This window comes from Aotus nancymaae, unplaced genomic scaffold (assembly GCF_030222135.1).
Source record: "Aotus nancymaae isolate 86718 unplaced genomic scaffold, 86718_ANA_hifiasm-v0.15.2.pri h1tg000057l, whole genome shotgun sequence".
Classification (NCBI taxonomy): domain Eukaryota; kingdom Metazoa; phylum Chordata; class Mammalia; order Primates; family Aotidae; genus Aotus; species Aotus nancymaae.
In genome coordinates, this window is record NW_026988471.1 from 2,696,179 (window position 1) to 2,720,220 (window position 24,042).

Consider the following 24,042-nt stretch of genomic DNA (forward strand, 5'->3'; position numbering starts at 1 on the left):
TCCCAGAACAGAAAGGAGGCACTCATACCCTTGCGTGGCTTACAGGACTCCAGGAGAACCTCCCAGAACAGAAAGGAGGCACTCATACCCTTGCATGGCTTACAACCTGCCCTGTTTCTTACTGGTTTTGGTGGTAACCCCAAGGGAAGGAGACTTGAAACAAGCCCAGGTCATCACTGCCATCCACCTTCCCACCTTGAACATCCTTTCCGGTCTGGCCCAGCTCACTCGGCAGCAGTGGGCTCAAATGGGAGTTGACTGACACAGCCCTCGCTCTGCCCAAACCTGCAGGCCCTGCGGGCCACTAGTCTATCTTAGTCACATGCCTGCCCCCAGACCTACACATGGGCAGAGCCACCGCTGGCTAGAGATTCACTCTTCCCATCACTAGGCATATTTGCCACGTGGCGATCTGACCCACACAACTAAAGAAGGTCTCTTAATGTCAAAAGTTCGAAAAAACATGATTGCAGGAGAGAAATCATACTGTTTGTATACACTCTGAGACAGTCACAAAGAACTGCTGTTATGTTAACTGACAAGTGTTCATTAAACTCATATTGAGAAAATGGATTTCTACTAACTAGTAAATGAAAAGTGTGCAAAAGTATTTCAAATATCATTTGACATTTCATTCATTTCAAATATAATTATAAAAAATTCAGAACAATTGCCATTAATTCGCTCAGCATTTTGCTATCTTAACGACCCTCTATGTTGGTCTTTTATTTGCAGTTGTAGTACTTCCCTTTACCTTTCAAGCCTCATTGCCTTCATTCAATGGTCAATAATCAGATCTCTATCTTTTCATGTAAAGTGTTTTCCATGGGATTCGAATGTCACTGACAAGCAAAGAAAAACACTATCATTTTGAGTTCTTTTTTTGTTTACTGCAATGATGGTTCTTCAAACTCAAGAAAGTCTTGGTCCATGGAACTAACCAATAAAATCCAAGTTGCCAAAGTCAGCTACCTCTTTTAAGACAAAGACAAAAATCCAGTAATATATTTGACTCCCTTAGGAGAATCAATTTCATTCATTTTTCAAATCTCAGAAAATAACATTTCAGTTAACCTCAAAGATACAATACTGAGTTTTTTGAGAGATTTCTTAAGGAGATCAAGAAGTTATATTAATTAGCACTGGCAAAGCATGCACCTTCAGGCAGTACAAGATGATGGAACCTTCAATCTACCCATGAGGTCTCTCCCGATGTATCCCTACATATATCTAGCTAAGGAGAAAACAGAACTTAGCAGGTAAGGGGCTTTGAGGTCAGTCTGGGTTGACAGCCTAGTCAGCTCAGAATCCAAGGTCTGTCATTGACTAGCTAAGTGGCCTTGGACAGGTAACTATTCTCTCTGAGCCTGTTTCTTCATCTGTAAAACAGGAACAATAACGTCTACCGATGATTGCTGTGAGAATTAAACGGAATGTCTGTACAGTGCTAAGCAGAGTGTCTGACACACAGTCCAGAGCTCAATCACTGGTAGCTCAGCCGTCAGTCTCATGAATGTGATACGGTCAAACCCTATAGCACAGTTTATTATGCAAGACACCTAGTTGCTGCCCTGTGTAAAATTTATTTGTAAGAATTTTGTCTTAGGGTGTTATAGCTCACGACTATAATCCCAGCACCTTGGGAGGCCGAGATGGGCAGATCGCTTGAGCTCAGGAGTGCAAGACCAGCCCGGGCAACATGGCAAAACCCTGTTTCTACAAAGAAAAAAAAAAAGGAACTTTGTCTCATTATAACAATTAGAATAATACCTATTGAACATACTGTGTACCAATTAACTCATTTAATTTTGTAACAGCCACGGTGGGGCGGGGGGGGGGGGGGGTAGATCCTTATCTTATTGGCAAGGAAATTGAGTGAGGCCCAAGGTCACAGAGTTAATAAGTGCTAGAGTCAGGATATAAAACTTAGGTGTCTTGGTGGCATCTATTATTTTACTAACACTGCTGCCTCTCTGACTGTAACTGACTTAAAAGCAGACATCATTTATATTTTTAACATATATTGCTGCACAAAATTAGTATCAAGTACTTCATATGGCAGTGAACTGTGTTTCTATCTCTGTATTTATCCCTCAATGCTTTAGGCAAAACACATTCTCAAAAGCTACTTGAACAGATGAAAAACAGTACAGGGCTCTACAGACCCTGCACAATCCTCATCTTCCTCCCCCTCATCTCATCTCCTACCTCATTCCCCCTGACTCCTTCACTCTATCCACATCAGTTTTCTTGCTGTCCTGAACTGCCATGTGCATTGCTTATGCTCTGGGGGCTCATTCAGTTCATAGTCATTTGTTGAACACCTACTATGTGACAGCCATGGTGAACAGGCACTGGAAAATGCAAGATAAAAAATAGGCCACTAGTGCGAAAACAGTTAAATCCGAAGACAGTCTGTGGTTTACTTAATATTGGTGTACCAATGTTAATTTCTAGGCTTTGATAAATGTACCGTGGTTACGTTAAGTGTTAACATTAAGGGAAGCTGATGAAGGGTAATGAAGAACTGCGTATCTTTGCAACTCTTTCGAATACTTTAAACTGTTTCAAAATCAAACACTTTTTAAAAAAATAACATACAGTTCCTACCTTCAGGAACTCAAATTGTAGAGGAAAAGGTGGACGTGTAAACAAATGAGTCCACCAAAGTGAGTGATAACTTCCAGGTGAGAAGTCACGTTCAGGACAGGATGTGAAGGGGAAGGAGGCAGGCTCGCTGTGCCAACCCTGTTATCCAGTACAACCGTTTAACCACCTGAAGCCTCAGTTTGCTCCTCTGCAAAATGGGAACTGGGGGACGGACGCGGGTCCTCGTAGGGCTGGTGAGATATCTACAAACCGAAGTCACCATGGGACTGTGCGTGCAGTCAGCAGACAGGCCGAGCAGCACCTGCCACCCTCCAAGTGACCCACCTGGAACTCCAGCCCGTAGATCACTGGTGCGTCGTCCTCCATGCTGCGGGGAAGCGACCCAACCCCGGCCACTCACACGCTAAGGCCCTCGCTACTGCCGGCGCGTCTCAACCTCACGGGCGTGTTCCCAGCGCCCATTCATTCCCTCCCCACAGCAAACAGCTCCAAACTGGCAGTCTTTCTGGCCCAGAACAGCTTCCGTAGTGGCCACTTCCTCTTTTTCTGTTGCGTCATCAATCTGCTCCTCAACAGCGACCAATGGCAGCTGCGCTGGCTTGTGCGCATGCCCACTTGGGCTTACATCCGGGCTCTCAGCGCGCTGACTCCTGGAGGCGAGAGCCCCGCCAAGAGGAAATAGGGTGGTGGGGCGGAGGCGGGATGTGAAGGCTGGCTCTAGGCTCAGGCGGTCGGGAGTGTGCGGCGATTAGCTCTAGCCAGCTATCGCATCTAAGAATCTTTCACGCTGTAGTTGGGCACTGCCATGTGTTGTCATTTGTACTGTACTTAGCATTCGCGAGCGCCGGGCCAACGCTTCACACGCACTGCCCTAGGGAGCTTCATAAAACTTTATGAATAAACTGTTAGGCTTCCATTTTGCAGATGAGAAGCTGCAAAGTTGACTAACACAATCGCAGCGCTCATTAGTGCATTGGGTAGCGCACTTTTTTTTTTTTTGAGACGGAGTTTCCCTTTTGTTACCCAGGCTGGAGTGCAATGGCGCGATCTTGGCTCGCGGCAACCTCCGCCTCCTGGGTTCAAGCAATTCTCCTGCCTCAGCCTCCCGAGTAGCTGGGACTACAGGCGTGCGCCACCATGCCCAGCTAATTTTTTGTATTTTTAGTAGAGACAAGGTTTCACCTTGTTTACCAGGATGGTCTCGATCTCTTGACCTCGTGATCCACCCGCCTCGGCCTCCCGAAGTGCTGGGATTATAGGCGTGAGCCACCGCGCCCGGCCTGGGTAGTGCACTTGAGCTGTCTGACTCCCTTAGGATGGGCCAAAGGTGCCCTAAGTCAGGGTCATACCTAATGCATTTCTGCAGGTGCCCAGCCCTGTGTGGCAAAAGAAGCACTACCAAGGATGGGGTTATCATGAAAGCCAGTGCCGCACCACTGGTAGTACAGGACCAGCATATGCTTCCAAATGAGACTCGGATAGGAAGACCCTGGGGTTTCTAGAGGTCTCCAAAGACTGACGATTTCTGGTGGAGAGACTGCCCCTCTTGCACATCCCACCCAAAGTGCCTGCCCTGGCCTTGGGCCAGCAGAAATGGCATTACAAGGACTCAAAACTACATCATATCCGAACCACACTGCTAGCCAGGTTCCACCGGGGTTTCCAGGACCACACACCTTATCCTCCATATCTGTGATTATTTAGCTTTTCCCTCTACCCTTTATTGATGTTCGTGACAAGTGGTTGGGTCTGGTTTTGATCAGTTGTACCCCGCACGATGCGTGGTATGGAGTTAAGGCTGGATGAATATCTGTTGAGTGGATGAGATTTAAGAGATTCCATTAAAACTCAAGTAAGCAATAGCCGAGACGTGAGAATCCTATTCAGCCACTGTTTGCTGACATTACCTTGCAGAGCCAAGAGGGTCATCATGCTTTGGGACTAAATCCACCCACCTATCATTGATATTATCTTTATCATCAATTTTATTATACAAGTACTGCAGGTGCATGGTAAGAAACGTAGAAAATACAGATAAACACAAAGACGAATCCCTAGAAACACCGATTTCTAGGATATGCTGGCCAAGAAGAATAGCCTAAGCGTTTCCGTTTCACCCGCCCCGTCTGCCACAGGCTTGCCTATTGCCTCTGAGTGATAGAATCAGGCTAGATGAAGTGTAGTCTCTGTTCCCATTTCCAACTACAGGGTCCGTTCCCCTCAACTACGGGCTCCTGGTTCTCTGGGCACGTTCACACCTTGGGCTTCAGGCCCTGCCCACAGCAGACGAGCCGGAAACGAACCCCACTTCCGGCCTGGGGCTAGGGCCACCGGTTCCTGCACCGGGCATGCGCGGAAGTAGGAGCGCTGCGGCCCGGCATGCGCAAGCGCACAAGACCGCCGGGTGCTGGCTCAGCTCCCTGATTCCTGGCTACTGCCACCTTCCTCCCGGACACTGGTCACGGCCGCAGGTGACCCCTTCCCCCAGCCCCAGTGGGCGGGTGGCAGGTGAGGATCAGGGCCTCGGCTCAGCCCGGGGGCTCTTCTCTGGGACGGATGCTGTGGGCGTGGGGTCCGGGCGCGGGGTCGCCTCCCACCCGAGAGCGTCTGCGCTCCGCGGGCCTTGTGCCAGGCTCCGTGCCGCCGCGGCCCTCGCTCTCCACGTCTGCAGAGGCTGGAAGCGTCTCCGCAGCCCGCGGCGGTTGCAGGGAGGGGAAGCTGCCTGTTGGCGAGCCCAGGCGTCCCCGAGACCCCCAGCTCCAGGCTCGGTGCCAGCCTGGCCCCCAGCAAGCCCCTAACTTCTCTTAGGCTTAATTCACCCTCCTGCGGAAAGAGGTTACTAACGACCTGCCCTGCCAAACTCAGCGTTGTGAGGCTGCAATGCAGCGTGAAAGCATTTCAGTCACTGTGTAAATGTCCGCTGTTGCTTCACAGTAAATATGCAGAGTATATTTACTGTGAAGACGGGAAAAGCATTTATTCAACAGAAAGCGATAGCGTCAAAGATGTGTTTTAACGTGTCATTTTTTCGCTCTTGACTACAAAAGACTTTAGTAGCCCCAAGGAAAAATTTTCTTGGACCTACGGTTTGTACCTTTTTATGGCTACTTGAAGGCATGGTGTCTTTGGATTCAAACATTTTTCTTTTGGTAAATTCAGAAGATAGTGGTGGATAATGAGCCAGGCCCCTGTGTGGGATTGGGGTGGGAGAGGGAGAGGGAAAATGCAAATGAAATATTACAGTCACAGTGTCACTCATTCAGTTACGTTTTGTGATTTCTAACTGGATCTTCACAGTGACTAAACTGTGCTGCCATTCTGCTTTCTCATTAAAATGATAATTACTATGCTCGTATCTGTGCAGCTCTTCACACTTTAAAAGATGTCTGTGCATGGGCACCACTGCTTAATCCTCTTTATTCTGAGGTACCGATCTCATCTAAAAGATCAAGATTTTCAGGGGTTACTTCACTTGGTCGTGAAGCTAAGACTCAACGCAGTTATTGAGACCCTGCATTCAGAATTCTTTCTGCCCATCCCTGCCTAGCAACCTTGCAAAGAGAGCTGAGGTGACCAGCACAGAGAAAAGGTTATTGGCAGAAAACCCTGTGTGGGTAGCGTTTCACCATCAGGTATCATCAGTGTGACGTTAGGCAAATCACTTGGCCTTCTCTGCTGTATGATGGAGGTAATAATAATACTTCATAAGTTTATGATGAGTATTAAATAATACAGATAAAATGCGTGATCCGTAGTGAGTGTTCATTACCTGGAGACTTCTATTAATACGTGCTACCTAGATTTCCACTACACACCCTAGTGCCCCTATGGAAAGAAATTTTACATGACTGCAATTTGGTAAAAGATTTATATTCACAGAGTGTCTGTGTCCAGAAGATGAACCTGAGAAACCAAGTTTTAAATGTTATTAGGAAATTTTTATTTCTCAAATGCAGAATTACTTAAATTTAGTGTTTTTAAAAAATTTAAACAATTAAGCACAGTCTGTACAAAGCCCTCAGACAAGGAAAAAGTCAGATTTCTTTGCTGCACTGTGATGCAAAGCTTCTGTAAGCTTATGTAAGCTTAAAATTCTATTTACGGTTTAATAAAACTAAAGTCAATGACAAGAGGGAGTAAAGACTTATGTACAAATCAAGAACAGATACCTCTGTTTTTCCATTTTTAATTATGAAAGATAAAGACTACCTGTAACACGTGAGATTTAAAGAGCAAGTCAACCCAGTCTTCCATTACCAGCATAAGATGGGACCACTTCCCATTGCTGTGAAACTCACGTGTGTCCCTCCCCAGTCAAATTCTCATGCCATCACCTTCCACCCCTCCTTCACTATAGTGGGTATGTAGTGGGTATTACTATATCCTGGCTTTTCTTTTCAGTTTGACCAAATGTGTTTGTGTTCCTAACGCAAAAAAAAAATGTGTTTGAATTCAACATTTTTGTTTAATTTATATTTGAATATACAGAATCATGCTGTTTATTTTTCTGCTCATTGTTTCTGCAAAATTTAATTTGTGAGATCCAAACATAATTGATGTGTTAGATATGGAACAGTTCACTGATTTTCACCACTGTTTCAGTATTTTCTGTTTTAGTATACCAGTCTACTTATTTACTTATTATTTTGTCTACAGGCAGTGTTTATTTCCACTTTTTCTTTTAGAGCTTTAGAAGAAAGGTATTTTGATTTGTTGTTTATGAAATTCAACATCATCGCTTACACTGCTCATGCACAGGAATTCCTCCGTGGTATGTATGTAACAATGCGATTGCTAGGTCCTAGGTGCTGTGACCACATATTTATTGTCTCAACCAAAACTCCTTTCAGAGTGAACGGAGACACGTAATGGTTTTACTGAGGCCAGGCACAGCAGCTCACACCTGTAATCTCAGCACTTTGTGAAGCCGAGGCAGGAGGATCACTTGAGTCCAGAATTCAAGACCAGCCTGACCAACATATTGAGGCCCCATCTCTACAAAAAATACAAAAATAGCTGAGTGTGGGGACACACATCTGTAGTCCCAGCTGCTTGGGAGGCTGAGGCAGGAGGATGGCTTGAGCCCAGAAAGTTGAGGCTGCAGTAAGCCACCATCGTGCCATTGCACTCCAGCCAGGGTGACAGAGCGAGACTATGTCTCAGAAAATAATAATACTGATAAAATAATAGTAATAACTTAGACCATGGGTGAAAAATTGAATTGTTCTGGGAAAAATCAAGATGTGTAGTTATCTAAGTGATAGGATTTGTGCTTTTTAAATTTTACTAGATAATACCAAGTTGTTTGTCAACATGTATGTTTAAATGTATACCCACTTCAGCTCTGTTTTTCATTTTTCTGATGGATTATTTAGTGTCCTGTTAATTTGTAGGAATTCGTTATGTATTCTTGGTGTTAATTCTTTCTCAGTTACATTGTTTCATTTTTTGGGGTTTTTAATGATAGAACTTTCAATTTTAATATAGCAAATGTATCCATTTTCCCTTTATGGTTTGTACTTATTTATTATGCCTAGTTTAAGAGGCTTTCCCTACCTTGAAAATATATTCTCTTATATTTTCTTTTGAAAGGTTTGGCGTTTTGCCTTTCACAGTTAAGTTTTGGTTTGTTGTTTGTTTTTTTTTCCCACTGAGACAGAGGCTTGCTCGTCACCCAGGCTGGACTGTCGTGGCATGATCTCGGCTCACTGCAACCTCCGCCTCCTGGGTCAAGCAATTCTCTTGCCTCGGCCTTCCGAGTAGCTGGGATTATAGGTGCTCACCACCACAACAGGCTAATTTTTTTGTATTTTTAGTAGAGACAGGGTTTCACCATGATGGCCAGGCTGGTCTCGAACTCCTGACCTTGTGATCCACCCACCTTGGCCTCCCAGAGTGCTAGGATTACAGGCATAAGCCACCATACCCAGCCCACAGTTAAGTTTTTACTGTGCCTGAGATTGACGCTGTATCTGAGGTGAGGCAAGGCTCCAGTTTATTTTTTCCCAGATGCATGATTTGTCTACACATCACTCAAGGAAAATCCACCTCTTCCCTTGATGTGTGTACATATACCCTTGTGATATTTTAGTCTTTAAAACATAGATTTTTTTATGTATTTTAAATAAATAATCATACACGAGAATTTTTTTCTTTTCAGTTTTTATTGTAGCTTTTAGTTATTTTTCTTGTCTTAATCCTGCTGAGGACTCCAGTGTTGGCGGCATACAAATACTGAAGAGGCATCTCTATCTTTTTTCACTTTTACTTTTATCTCTTTTTTTCAATTTTTTGTCTCTTATACTTTTAAGAGAATGCTTTAAATGTGTCACCGTTAATTTGAGGTTTCCTCTAGGTTTAGTAGATACCCTTGATTGAATTAAGGGGGTTACTTTCTGTTGCTAGTTTGCTGGCAGGTTTTACCTGAAGCAGATGCTGAATTTTATCCTATACTGTCTGGTGCCTCTATTGAGATAGTCATGTACTTTTTATTAATCTATCAGTGTGTTGAATTATATAAATAGATTTCCTAACATTAAACCAATAGCACATTTCTGGGATAACCTGAGTATGGTGTGAAAATAAATACATTGCCGATTCAGTTAGCTACTATTTCAAGATTTTTGCGTGTGTGTTTATGAGTGGGATGATAGTTTCCCTTTTAGTATGGCCTAGTCAAATTTTGGTCTCAAGGTTATATTAGCCTTATAAAGTGAATTGGGTCACGTGTCTTTTTTCTTCTCTGCAAGGATTTTTGTACGGTAGGAATTATCTGTAGGGAATCGTTGGTGGAATTCACCGGCAGTCCTTCTGGAACCTCTGTTTTCTTTGTGGGAAGACTTAACTATTGGCTGTACTTTTCTTATGGTTGCAGAACTATCTGCTCATAGATACTTGGTTATTACTAGTGTCTGCTTTGCATTTGAACTTTACATTGGAATAAGACTAGAGTCAGGAAACGGTTAAGTGAAGAAGCGATTTTGCTACAAATTATATGTCCCTTCTCAGGAAATCTTATATATATAATTTGTATAGATGTAGCTTTATAATATGTACGTCTTCCCATTCATAAAAGCATCATCTAAATCATGTTTTACATCATTTTTATGTGAGCATTTCTCTTGATTTTCTAGAGAAGTGAACTCTCAGATCCCCACTTACAAGCACTTTCTCGTATCTAGATTTTATTTGCGTGAAAGCAAAAGCGATCATCCCTGCCCTAGATTATTAGGGCTTTTTATTACTTTGGTATTTACTCAAGAATAAAATTTATTTTTTCATTTTCTTCTCTTCTCAAAAGTGGTTCGCAGGTATTAATGGAAATTTTGGAGATTCCTTTTTAATTTACAATTTATAAAGGTTTTAAGCTTTATGATTTAGAAGCGTTTTACCTTTTTATTATTTCGATGATGTTATTCTAGGCGATGTTCTTTGTTATCATATCTCTGATAAACAGATTTCCCTAAATCTTAGAGGTTTAAAGCAGCATCATCTTCACAACAGTAAGATTTTTTTCTTAAAAAAGTTTATTCACAAAGGAAATAAAATTTTTAGGATCTACAAGATTGAATCAGAGTTAGCTTTAGAACCTAGGATCTTATCAGGTCTGAGGGGAGATTAGAGGGAGGGAAAATCCCTTTCTCTCATCATTAGCTTATCTGGAAATAAACTCTTTTTTCTAAAATAAAATCCGCAGACCACAGCAGTGCCTTCAGGTTCTGCTGGGAGATGCAGAGGGCACTGCCTCATGCCGCTGTCGGCCCCTGTGCCCAGCCTCCATCCCTGCCCCGATAGGACCCGAAGGAGCAGCCTTTCCATGCAAAGAGGCTTCCCCCTTTGGGGTTCTAGGGCAGTTTCTTCTTTTTTTTTTCTTTTTTTATTTTTTTCCAAACAACCAGACACACGAAAGTTTTTAGTTTATTAAGCTTCTCGTGAAAAATCCACAGCGGCCATAGATGACATCATTGCAGCACCTTTACTCCTTCAGCTTTTTGCCGGCAGCAGCATTGGCCTTTGAGTCCCCCTGACTTCCTGCATTCTGTTCCTGCGTTCCTTTCGTTGCTTTCTTGGGGTCTTTTTCTTCTCATACAGGCCATGCCTTGCAAGTCTATGTTTGGGTTCATTTTTCTTTGCATAATTCCAGGGAATCATAAATCATGCCAAAGCCAGTTGTCTTGCCACCACCAAAGTGAGTTCTGAATCCAAATATGAAGATGACATCCGGTGTGGTCTTGTACACTTTGGCCAGTTTTTCCCGAATTTCTGCTTTGGCACCGCTGCCTTCCGGGGCAAAGGACATCGGTGACCATTTGTTTCCTCTGGAGTCGTCGGTTGGTCATGAACTTTCTAGTGCGGATAGTTACTGTGTCGTTCATGACGGCGGCCTATCCTCAGACAGCCGGGGAGGGAAAGACTCTAGGGCAGTTTCTTCTTTGGGCTCCCGGTGAAACATTGCAAGAAAAAAAAGCTTTCACTCCTTTTCATTGTGTTTTTGATTCATTTATAACTAATAATTATTGGATGAATGTATGAGTAAGGGAGTTAATAACTGACCAGGCTGAACCAGAAACTTCAAAATATGTAACTTGGATTATCTACTTTAATGTTTCGGGGAGGCTAGCTGATTTGGAATATTGTGATGGAAGTGTTGACAGTGAGAAAAAGGTAATCTTATCTAGAGATCAGCCAAGTAAAAAAGGTGCATGTTGTTTTATTCTGAAAAATAGCCCTTATCTTTTATCATTGTCTCTTAGATTTCCTTAACTTGAATTTGTTCACTATGAGAGTAAAACTACATAAAGGAAAAGTTTTTCAAGGAAAGGAACAAATCCTTTTTTACAGTTCGAGCTCTTTGCCGCGTTCTGTGGCCTCTGCCAGCCAGTGGCCCCTCAGCATGCCGGCGTCGGCGGCACGGGTTTCCCACGCACTTGCTGTGTGATTTCTGCTAACACAGCCTCCCGAGGCCTCAGCGTCCTCATCTGCAAAGCGAAACAGTGATAGCAGCTGCCTCGGGGTGTTCTGAGAATCGCAGGTGTATATACAGCCAGGGGCGTGGTATGTGCCAATAAATGTTAGCTGGTTGTGTTGTCAGCTTCAGCCATCGTTGCTCAGTGAGCGTGCTTTTGTTTTCTTAGTGTTTAGGTTTTTCATGTCATTCTCACTGTCTCAGAGTCCAGAGTTAGGCAGATAATATGGTTGGGGGGCGGCATGGGGAAGAGTGAAGAGACTATTATAGGTTGAAGAGTCTTAGGAGGGCTTCATGAAAGAGGAGGGACTTCAGCTGAGTCTCAAAATAAAGCAGCGTTTAAATGGCTGGAACCTCAAACCTCTGGAATGGCTAACGAAGGTTGGCAAGGACAGGAATTGGAACACTTGTGCAGTGTTGGTAGGAATGACAACTAATTCAGCCACTATGAAAAAGTTTTTTGGTTCCTAAAAAAGAATTAAAAACAGAATTACCATATTGTCCAGCAGTCCCTTCTAGGTATATTCCCAAAATGATTGAAAGCAGGCTTTCAAAGGGATGTTTGTACACCCATGTTCATTGCAGCAGCATTCACAATGGCTTAAAGGTGGGAGCAACCCACGTGTTCATCAGCAGATGGCTGGGTCAACAAAATGTGTGCGTAGGGTGGCATGTGATTCAGCCGTAAAAAGGAAGGAAAGTCTGCCCAAGCTGCAGCCTAAGTAGCCCTTGAGGACTTTATGCTGAGTAAAAGCCAGTCACAAGAAGGTAATATTGGTGATTCCACTTATTTTGTAGTGAGGGGGGGTGTTTAATGGGGGTAGCATTTTTGTTTTGCAAGTTGAAAAGAGTTCTGGAGGTTAGTTGCATTGACACTACTGAACTTAAGGTGGTACATTGCATGTGTGCTTCACCGTAATCAAAAGCACATGGATAAGATGCTGGAGAAATGGAGTCAAAGCCATTGCAGGCCATAAGCAAGAGGCATGTTCGGTTGAGGACACGATCACGCTCAGGGGCCTTCTCTGTCTTTGCTTTCAGAGGCATGGAGGACGCTGGCGGCGGCGAGGAGACCCCGGCCCCGGAGGCCCCGCACCTCCCTCCGCTCGCGCCTGCGGAGCAGCAGGGGTTGCTCTTCCAGGAGGAGACCATCGATCTCGGCGGAGATGAGTTTGGCTCCGAAGAGAACGAGAGCGTGTCGGAAGACTCGAGTCCCCTCGTGGACAAGCTGAACGAACACATGATGGAGAGCGTCCTCATCTCCGACTCCCCCAACAACAGCGAGGGCGACGCGGGTGAGCTGGGCCCGGTGCGTGACGAAGCCGAGCCCCGAGGGGAAGGTGACCCAGGCCCGGAGCCCGAGGGCACCCTGAGTCCCACCGGCGAGGCCGACGGCGACTGTGCGCCCGGGGACGCCCTGGAGGACAAGGCCACGGTCCCCGGCACTGGTGGGGCCCCGAGGCAGGACGCGGCCCGCGAGACCCCGGGCAGCGAAGCCGAAGCCGAAGCCGCGCTCCCGGAGCAGACGCCGCCCGCCGCGGACCCGGTCCCGGTGTGCACCATCTTCAGCCAGCGCGCACCCCCGGCCCCCGGGGACGGCTTCGAGCCGCAGATGGTGAAGTCGCCCAGCTTCGGCGGCGCCAGCGAGGCCCCCGCCCGGACGCCGCCCCAGGCGGTGCAGCCCAGCCCCAGCCTCAGCACGTTCTTCGGAGACGCGGCCGCCAGCCACTCCTTGGCCTCGGACTTCTTCGACTCCTTCACCACCTCCGCCTTCGTCTCCGTCAGCAACCCCGGCGCGGGCTCCCCGGCCCCTGCCAGCCCGCCTCCCCTCTCTGTGCCAGGGACCGAGGGGCGGCCCGAACCCGCGGCCACGCGAGGGCCCCAGGCCGCTGCGCCCCCGGCGTCGCCGGAGCCGTTCGCGCACATCCAGGCCGTGTTTGCGGGGAGTGACGACCCCTTCGCCACCGCCCTGAGCATGAGCGAGATGGACCGGAGGAACGACGCCTGGCTCCCCAGCGAGGCCACGCGCGGAGTCCTGCGGGCTGTGGCGGCCCAGCAGCGCGGCGCCGTGTTCGTGGACAAGGAGAAGCTCACCATGCCGGGGCTCAGGTTCGACAACATCCAGGTGAGCCTGGGTCTGCTGCCTTCGCAGCGCGGCCTCCCCTCTGCGCAGTCTGTGAGATGCTCGTGGTGCCTTTCCCAGGAGGGACGCCCTTGTTTTCAGTAGTTCCTAATGGCAAGCTGTGTTACTCTGCCCTGGGGTAATTAGGATCTGTTGGTTTCCCCAACAGAATCTATTTAATGAGCTACTTTCAGAGATGTAGAAATAAACACCAGCAAGGCGACGTTCCACCACAACTCTCCGTTAGTTCTCTATGCCCTGTAATACATTTGTGACATTTGAACAACAGTAAATGATAAATCCATTTCTTTTTTTTAAATACGGAAAAACATACTCCTGTTACATAGAACGTGCTTGATGTAGAATTTGTATAGGTTGAATAAGAAAAATATGAGTGACCCAAAAAGTAACAAATCACAGAAATATGTAAATATTACGCTAAATGTAATTAGCATAATATTTCCATTCTCACCACTAATGAAAGACAGTTGACGCAGGATTTTTTTTCAGTGCTGCTTTGCCAGTCGGACACGTCCGCAACCGGTGATGCCCCTGCCCAGGAGCCGCACCTGGCTTGGCTTTGGCCTATCCGGTGGCCACGTGACTGTGCTCTCAGCTCCAAGTGGGAGGGTTGTGCAAGCAAACCAGCGCGGGGTCCGCGGGCTCCAATGGCCAGCACAGGAGCGGGCTCCACACGGGGCTTGCAGCCAGACCAGGCATGTGGCAAGTGACTCCCTCGGCGGACTCCTGCGTCCAGGCGAGGGGAACACCATGGCACCCAAACAGATAGATGCCCACGACCCCGAAGCATAGAGGATGTTCCGGGACTAACGGCATATTAACAGCTCTCAACGGGCGCGTTAACAGCCCTCTCAGCCCCGTTGCCCCTTTCTGGCCATCACTGCTTCCGCTGAGTGGGGCAGGCAGAGCGGGTGGGGGTGGAGGGTTACAGTATTACTGCAGTCCTGGTACCTGCATTCTGCAGTGACCTGAGTTCTCGTCCTGCCTCCAAGAAGAATGAGATTATGTTGATAACCAGTGTGAGGAGGGCGGACAAGAATTTCATTAAGGACAAAACAGCTCTCAGCAGAGGATGGGGGCAAGGGTGGTTCCCCACCAGAAGTCAGGTGGTCTTTCCCCCAGTGTGGCTGGGTCAGGGGCTTGTTTGGACTCAGAATGGAGGCGTGCATGCTGATTGTGAGTTTGCAAAAAAAAAAAAAAAAAAAAAAAAAAAAAGGCTAAAACAAAGTCACCCCTCAAAGGTGGGCACAACAGTGTAAAAAACCAATTGGGGAAGGGTAGGTGTGTGTGAAATAGGTGAAGAGGGGTTAATCGATCAGAGGAAAGTGCGCCAAATGGGACGGGAGGTTCCCAGTCCCTTCCGTGGATTTATCCAGGACTTGTAGCTAGGCTTTAAACTGTCTTCAACCTGACAGGTTTCACCGGGACCACCCCTGTCTGCCTAGGATTCGTCGCCTCCTGCAGCAATCACAGTCAAGTCATTTCCATTTCTGTCTATCAACAATAATTTACTGTTTGTGGAAGTGTGGGAAAATAGCCTCTCTGAGGCAGCCCCGATGGGACCGAAAATCGGTACAAACACATTTAAGTAAATTTTAAAATGCACATCAAAATGTGCATATCCTTTGACCCAGAAATTCCACTCTTAGGAATGTATTGTGAGGAAATAATCATACTCGTATACATATACCAGCTGTTGAGATGTCTCTCAGAGTGGTTCGTCATTGCAAAGAACCTGAAATAATCTAAAAGCCTGTTCTTAGGAGGCTTGAATACATTTGACTCACCTCATCTTCCAATGGAATATTTATGTACTTTTTAAAAATGATGCCAGGGGTTGGGGGAGGAAGGCATGAACAGGTGGAACACAGAGGATTTAAGGCAATGAAACTATTCTGTGTGAAACTTTAATGCTGGGTTCGTGTCCTTATTTATTTTACCAAACCCATGGAATGCACCACAGCAAGTCTACCCTAGTGTAAGCTGTGGACTTTGGGTGACAGTGACGTGTCCATGTAGGTTCATCGGTTGTCATAGGTGAACCACTCTGGCGAGGTGTGTTGGTAATGGGTAAGACTGCGTGTGTGGGAACAGGCAGTGTGGAAAATCTCTATACCTTCTGCTTAATTTTGCAGCAAACTAAACGTGCTCTAAATAATAAAATATTCCTCCGATCATTGGTGAATGATAAAATAAATTGTAAAATCTATTTTTAAAAAGATATCAAAACAGAATATTTAATGAGGTTCATCTCATCCTGTTAAATTTGAAAATCAGGACAGAAGATAGCATGTAGCCTGCATAGTATGATAAAAATTTTATAAATATATGTATACATATTTATCAGATTGAATCATATGCATGTCAATTTTAGTTTATTGCAACCACATTGTGGGACAGGATTAGTAGTTTCCATATGGCACTGTACGTGGTGGGGGGCCGCCCCCCGCCGCCCCCCAGTTTACTGGCCTCAGATCCTGTGTGTGTCTGTCTTCCTGAAACTGAAAGAAGGACCTGCATCCCCCTCTAGTGCAATCACTCACCTACTCCTGAACACAAGTAGGCGAGTCAATAAGCCAATTGTATGACTATGTGTATTTTTACTGAATTGGTAGATGGCTGAGACCTAGGAGTGGTGAATTCTCTAGGAAAAGAAAAGTGACATGCTGGAGAAATGAAGCCAATTAATTTTTTCAGATAACTAAAGTGTAAACCTATAGACACGCATATTTTGGGTATTTTACATGGCAGTCTTTCCAGAATATTTATTTACTAATTTACTGATATTCATTTACTATATTTATTGTGGGCTTATGCTTTACCAGGCATTGGGCTAGGCATCCCTCTTTACCCTCCTAGGCAAAATATACCAAGCATAGTTTAACCTTTGCAGGATCTTTGTAATGAATACCAATTCCAGACTCTAATTTCAAAGGATGTTTGGATGTATAGGATTGGATTTACTTTGTCACTGAGTTCTTACCTGTTCTCCCACTCTCTGGTCTTGTCTCTGTACCCAATATCTCCAGAATGCCTTCTCTGTACCCCCAAGATGGCTCCTCTGTGCCTCACATCCCAAGATGTCTTCTCTGTACCCCCAAGATGGCTTTTCTGTGCCCCACTGCCCCAAGATGGCTCCTCTGTACCCTGTACCCCCAAGATGGCTCCTCTGTGCCTCACATCCCAAGATGGCTTCTCTGTACCCTGTACCCCCAAGATGGCATCTCTGTACCCTGTACCCCCAAGATGGCTCCTCTGTACCCTGTACCCCCAAGATGGCTTTCATGTTCTTCTCCTTGTTTCTTTCCTTCTCTCTCAGGGTCTTTGTCCTGTCTGCTGTGAAATTCCTTTAACATCTGTGAGTCTTGCCTTTAGCACTTTCTTGCAAACCCCTGTTCCTTGCTGTTTGCTTCTCCCTCTGACTGCAACTCAGAGGAAATCTGAAGACTGCCACAAGAAAGACTTAACCCATTGTTTCCCAACTGGGTGCTGGGGTCCAGGGCCTTAGGTGCATCTGGAGATTTGCAGAGGTGTTTTACTTTGGTTGACAAAGGGGATGGGGTGAGCATATGATGTTGAGTGGGTGCTCAAAGCTTGCAAGGAATGGAAAGCACCTGTTCCTCAGAAGAGCCGAGCGGTCTCTGTCCAGGCCAGTTTCTTCTTTTATGATGAAACAGATCTGAACGACTTGTGTGTTCACCAGCAAACCTGCAGTGTCCCAGGCATCCACTTTCCTCATGACACAGAGGCGGGAGTGATACCCACCCGCCAGCTCAGACCAGGACGGATGACCTAGACAAGAGAAGGCAGACCTGCAGGTGGATAATGACAGTGCCCTGTGGCTCAGAGGACGTCAGGCCGATTCCCATGGGTGTGTTTACCTGAGGGAATGCAGCCAGTGCACTGCAGAGCCAGTGCCAGAATGCAGGGCCTGTTTGCCTTAGTTCTGGGCTCTTTGTCCTGTGTTGTATTTCTCCCTACCATAGAAAATGACTAATTGTATTCTCTCAGAAAGACTTCTGTTTAAGTCAAACAACTAGAAACACCACTAATCATCAGAGAAATGCAAATCAGAACCACAATGAGATATCATGACTGTTAACCAAAAACTCTGGAAACAGCAAGAGTTGATGACGGTGTAGAGAAAGGGGCCCTTGTACACTGTTGGTGGGAATGTAGATTCATACAGCCATTATGGAAAACATTATGGAGGTGCCCAAAGAAATTGAAAATAGAACTACCATATGATCTAACAGCCCCCCGTTCTGGGTATGTATCCAAAGGAGTCAAAATCAGGATGTGAGAGAGATGCCTGCACTCCTGCGTCACTGCAGAATTACTCACAGTAGTCCAGATAGGAAATCAACCTAAGTGCCCTTCGACAGCTGAGAGGACAAAGAAAATGTGGCACATAGCGGCTCACACCCATAATCCCAACTTCTCAGGAGGCTGAGGCAGGAGGATCACCGGAGCCATGGTGTTCAAAGCTGCAGTGAGCTGTGATTGCACCACTGCACTCAAGCCTGGGTCACAGAGTGAGACCTGTCTCTTTAAAAACAAAAAAAAATTTTTTAAGAAAAAAGAATTCTATTTAATCCTTAAGAGGAAACCTTGCCATTTGTGACTACGTGCATGAACCTAGTAGACATTAGGTTAAGTGAAATAAGCCAGACACAAAATGATGAATACCACGTGATCACACTTACATGTGGACTCTACAAAAGTCAAACTCATAGAAGCTGGGGCTCCGGGGTATGAGGGGCACAGGAAGATGTTACTGAGAGGGTACAGAGCTTCATTTATGTAGGAGGAAGGTGTGCTGGGGCAGAACACACAGAGAGCACAGTGACTGTAGTTAGTAACACTGCATCGTTTACCTGACGTGTGATGAGAGCAGGTTTTAAGTGTCCTCACCACCCCCACACATAATACACATACACACACGGTAACTATGGATAGTGACTGTTGTGTTAATTATTTTCACTCTGGAATTCAGTACACAGCGTCTACTTATATCAAATGATCATGTTATATACCTTGAATATATATCATTTATATTTGTCAATTGAATATTCTAGAATTTAAAAATAAAATGTAAAATGCCTTTTCTATTTACCCATGTTAAAAAAAAAAAAAAACCTGGAAATCAAATGGCCGAATTTTAGTCTTCCATAGAGAATGAGTAGCGGAGCCTTCTCCAGGGTCCCAGAAGTTGCCTGATGCATGGACATATCCCTGATCAGTACGTGAACTTAGCAAGAGCCTTGAATTAGAAGAATTGGTTTCAAATTGTTGCTTTGCCAATAACCTGTGTAACCTAAGGGGATTCATTGAACATCTGTGGCTCTATTTTCTTATCTGTAAAATGGAAGGTTTTGGTGAGTCTGTCACTTAGGCTGTACGCTAAGCTTCACTAACAAAGAAAGCCAGAGGTCTGGTGGCTAGAGTAGGGTACAGGTTTATTTCCGGGTGGTAGAACATTCTGGAGATCTGTGGACCCATGCTGTGGGTTGACTCCACCTTCCTCAACCAAGTCCAGGAAGTTTTTGCCATTGCTATCTTCCAGCCATCTGGAAGGACGGAGAGGCTGGAAAGCTCTGGGGTTCTGGAGTGTTCCTTTCACCATGTGTTATCTGGAAGACAGCATGTCCGTTCACTTCCCGCTACCTAGGGTAGTCACCTGGCCACACCAAGATGCAAGGGAGGCTGGAAGTAGAGTCTTTAGGTAGGTGGCCATGTGCCCAGGCAAAACCGAAGTTCTGTTACTAGAAGAAGGGGAGGGCCAGGCACAGTAACTCACACCTGTAATCCCAGCACTTTGAGAGGCCAAGGAGGGCAGATCACGAGGTCAGGAGTTGGAGACAAGCCTGGCCAACATGGTGAAATCCTGTTTCAACTAAAAATACAAAAATTAGCCAAATGTGGTGGCGTACGCCTATAGTCCCAGCTACTTGGGAGGCTGAGGCAGGAAAATCACTTGAACCCAGGAAGCAGAGGTTGCAGTGAGCTGAGACTGTGCCATCACAATCCAGCCTGGGCAACAGAGTGGGACTCCATCTAAAGTAAAAAAAAAATTTTAAAAAGAGGAGATCAGGGAGGCCGAGGCGGGTGGATCACGAGGTCAAGAGATCGAGACCATCCTGGTCAACATGGTGAAACCCCGTCTCTACTAATACAAAAAATTAGCTGGGCATGGTGGCGCGTGCCTGTAATCCCAGCTACTCAGGAGGCTGAGGCAGGAGAATTGCCTGAACCCAGGAGGCAGAGGTTGTGGTGAGCCGAGATCGCGCCATTGCACTCCAGCCTGGGTAACAAGAGCGAAACTCCGTCTCAAAAAAAAAAAAAAAAAAAAAAAGAGGAGATCAGAGATGGTGGATGGCTGAGAGTCTCCTCCAGTGAGTCCTTCCAGCACCAAAGTCTCTGAATCTGGAATCCGTAATTACTGCCAGCCTTGAGCCATCGCTGATAATTCCCACTGCTCTGTATATTAACAATTATCCAGCTTGTAAGTAGGTTCAAAATCCATTTTCTTTTTCTTTTTCTTTTTTTTGAGACGGAGTCTTATACTGTTGCTGGGCTGGAGTGCAATGGTGCGATTCCGCCTCGCTGCAACCTCCGCCTCCCAGGTTCAAGCAATTCTCCTGCCTCAGCCTCCCAAGCAGCTGGGATTACAGGTGCCCACCACCACACCCAGCTAATATTTTGTACTTTTAGTAGAGACAGTTTCTCACTATTTTAGTCAGGCTGGTCTCGAACTCCTGCTCTCGTGATATGCCCACCTTGGCCTCCCAAAATGCTGGGATTACAGGCATGAGCCACCGTGCCCAGCCCTCAAAATCCATTTTCTAGTAAATTATGTTGTAAATCGTAGGTGAGTTTTTAGAATAAACCACAAAGGCCTATCTAGGTGGAACTTATTATATAGAGATAATGTTGTATATTCTGTCTCACACATACACTTCTTCCCTCTCCTGTTATTAGTAATTTAGCAAAATAAGAATGTTAGGAAAGTATATTCAAGTACAGTCTTTTGTGTGGACATATTTTTGTTTCTCTTGCGTAAAAATATTTTCTGGGTTTTATGATAAACGTGCGTTTAGCTCTATAAGAAATACAACAATTTTCAAAGTGGGTACATTATTTCACATTTCCGTCAGCAGCATATGAGAGAGTTCCAGTTATTTTATATCCGCGGCGTAGTCAATTTTTTCAATTTTTGCATTTCCCTGATGACTGAGGTTATACAGGCTACTTGATATATAGGATCTGATGTATTAATCCTTTAATATATAGGCTACTTGTATATGTTTATAAAGTATCTGTTCAAATGTTTTTTCCATCTTTCAAACTTTGGATATTTGTCTTATTGTTACTGTGTTTTAAGAGTTCTGTAAGTATCCTGGTTGGAAGTGAGCTATCCTACACAACAGAGTGTTGCAAATATTTTTTACTATTCTGTGCCTTGTTTTTGAATTTTGTAGGTGTCTTTTGAAGAGCAGAAATTTTCATTTTGGGGTGCAGGTGTACTGGCTACAGATTCTCACATCGTTTATTAGTTTCAAAATTATTACATCTCTTTTTCTTTTTTTTTTTTTTTTTGGAGACAGAGTCTTGCTCTGTCACCTAGGCTGGAGTGCAGTGGGGCGATCTCGGTTCACTGAAGCCTCCACCCCCCGGGTTCAAGCAATTCTCCTGCCTCAGCCTCCTGAGTAGCTGGGACTACAGACGCGTGCCACCACACCTGGCTAAGTTTTTGTATTTTTAGTAGAGATGGGGTTTCACCATGTTAGCCAGGATGGTCTTAATCTTCTGACCTCGTAATCTGCCCACCTTGGCCTTCCAAAGTGCTAGGATTACAGGTATGAACCACCGCGCCTGGCCCTTTTTTTTTTTTTTTTGACATGGAGTCTCGCTCTGTTACTCAGGCTGGAGTACAGCGACACAATCTTGGCTCACTGCAACCTCCGCCTCCCAAGCTCAAGCAATTCCCCTGCCTCAGCCTCCTAAGTAGCTGGGATTATAGGTGTGCACTACCACACCCAGCTAATTTTTGTATTAATATTAGACACAAGGTTTTGCCATGTTGGTCAGGCTGGTCTTGAACTCCTTACCTCTAGTGAGCCGCTTGCCTGAATTCCCACAGTGCTGGAATTACAGGAGTGAGCCACCATGCCTGGCCAGTCTTTGTATTTTTGGTAGAGACAGGGGTTCACCATGTCAGTCAAGATGGTCTCGAACTCGTGGCCTCAAGTGATCTGCCCACCTTGGCCTCCCAAAGTGCTGGGATTGCAGGCATGAGCCGTCATTCCTGGCCTTGTGTTCATTTTCAAAGTTTATTTTTGCCAAATACACAACATGTTTATAGTATCTAGAATTCTAGGTTGACAGGCCTTTTATTTCCTTTTAGACCTTGGAAGATGCCATCCCACTGTCTTTTGACTTGCATAGTTTCTGATGGGAAGTCTGTAGTAATTCTTATCCTTGCTCTTCTGTACCTAATGGGTATATTTGTTCTCTAGGTGGTTTTAAGGTTTATCCCTGGTTTTTCAGCAGTTTGGTTCCCATGTACCTTCACACGGGATTTATGTTTAGCTTGCTTGGGATTCCTTGGCCTTCTTGGATCTGTGAGTTTATCACTTTTGTCAATTTGGGGAAATTTTTGGTCATTATTTCTTCAGGGTTTTTTTGTTGTTTTTCTCTCTCTCCTGCTTCTGGAAACTCCAGGTACATACTGCTCGATATTGCCAAAGAAGTTCCTGAGCATCTGTTTGTGTTACTGTCTTTTCCTCTTTGTGGTTAAGTTTAGAATTTCTGTTGCTGTCCTTAAGTTCACTTGTCTTTTCTTCTGACTTTTTAGTTTGCAGCTAATCCTGTTCAGTGACTTCTTGTTTTTTATCTCTGGAATTTTTACTTGGTTCTTTTTTGTATCATTTTTCTTTTCTTATCATTTTCAAGCTCTACTTTAAACTCTTGAGAACGTTTGTAAGAGACACCTTAAAGTTCTTTTCTGAGCCCGGTGTAGTGGCATATGCCTGCAGTCCAGCTACTCAGGAGGCCGAGGCAGGAATCACTGGAGCCCAGGAGTTGGAGGCCAGCCTGGGCAACATAGGTCTCTTAAAAAAAAAGAAAAAGAAAGAAAACAAAAAGTTCTTATCTGAAAGTTCCATTATCTATGTAATATGTGGACCTGTGTTTATGTAATTTTTCTCTTACTTATGAGACACGTTTTGTGTGTCTAATAATTTTTTATTAAAGGGTGGACGTTGTGGATGTCATGTTGTTGTGTGTCTAGCTTTTTTATCTTCCTTCAAAAAGACTTGCCCTTTATTCTGATAGCAAGTGACTTATTTACAGATTTAGTTTCATGTTTGTTTTTACTTTTTAGAGTGCCTTTAGAGTAGTAGCGTCTACTCTTGAGTGGCCTTTCTGAAGTCTCTAGTGAATGCCCCTCTGTTCCGTGAGAGCACTCTACCATGGCAGACCCACACTCAGCACCCTTCAGCCCTGCGTGAGCTCTGGGCTGGCCAGCTCCCAGCACCCTGTCCTTTCTAGTCAGTCAGAGCTGCACCCTGTGCGCATACAGCTGCTTAGTGATCGGCAGTGAACCCAAGGGCTCCCACACAAACCCTTTCTCTGCTTAGCTCCCTCCTTTCCAGGTCTCTGGATATAAGAATTATCCAGTTTGTAAGTAGGTTCCAAAACCATTTTCTAGTAAATTATGTTATAAGTTGTAGCTGGGTTTTTAGAATAAACCACAAAGGACTGCATAGGTGGAATTTACTATATAGAGAGAATGTATATTCTTTCTCACACATACACTCTCACACTTCCTCACCTGTCGTTGTTAGTAATTGAGTCAAATAAGAATGTTGGGAAAGCGTATTTGAGTACAGCCTCAACCTCCTTGACGTCCCAAACCCTGCTGGGGATTCTCCTCCCGCACAGTGGTCCGAACAGTGCCATTGGGTTCAAGGGCTCAACTCACGCTTTCCTTCTGTCAGGTCACAGTCCTTTCCTGTGTCTGAAGACGGTTGTTAGATTTATTCTGAGCAGTGCTGCAGGCGTTAGCATCAAAGTGTTGAGTCCAGTCCCGCTTAGCCCGAAGTGGACAGATCAGAACTTCCTGCTGCTTTTCATTCGTCCGTTGGTTGTGGATATTTGGGCTCTTTCTCCCTTTTGGCTTGTGTGAGGAATGCTGCTGTGAACACTCACACACAGGTGTCTGTGTCTGCGTGTCCTCAGTTACCTGGGATGTGTAGCTAGGTGTGGAGCTGCTGGGTTCCATGGCAACTCTGTTTAACATGCTGAGGAACCACCAGACTGT

The 24,042-nt window shown here is 45.3% G+C and overlaps 2 protein-coding genes across 5 annotated transcripts in view; one reads left to right on the forward strand and one right to left on the reverse strand.

Annotated features, from left to right (window-relative positions):
• The window catches only part of EIPR1 (EARP complex and GARP complex interacting protein 1), a 182,798-nt gene extending 179,645 nt beyond the window's left edge, over nt 1–3,153 (reverse strand). For both annotated transcript variants that reach the window (XM_021666113.2, XM_012466306.2), the window contains exon 1: nt 2,935–3,153. Coding sequence is in view for 1 of the 2 variants with exons in the window: in XM_012466306.2 (XP_012321729.1) it covers nt 2,935–2,976 (42 nt within the window). In the remaining variant the exon portion in view is untranslated. The remainder of the gene's footprint in view (nt 1–2,934) is intronic.
• Nucleotides 3,154–4,936: 1,783 nt separating this feature from the next.
• The window catches only part of TRAPPC12 (trafficking protein particle complex subunit 12), a 99,594-nt gene continuing 80,488 nt past the window's right edge, over nt 4,937–24,042 (forward strand). Inside the window, exons 1-2 of one of the 3 annotated variants that reach the window (XM_064363822.1) lie at nt 4,937–5,118; nt 12,617–13,700. In XM_064363822.1, the coding sequence (XP_064219892.1) occupies nt 12,621–13,700 (1,080 nt within the window). In that variant the 5' untranslated portion in view covers nt 4,937–5,118; nt 12,617–12,620. Of the gene's footprint in view, nt 5,119–12,390; nt 13,701–24,042 lie in introns of those variants that run through there. The other 2 variants (XM_064363823.1, XM_064363821.1) reach the window with 2 other exon arrangements.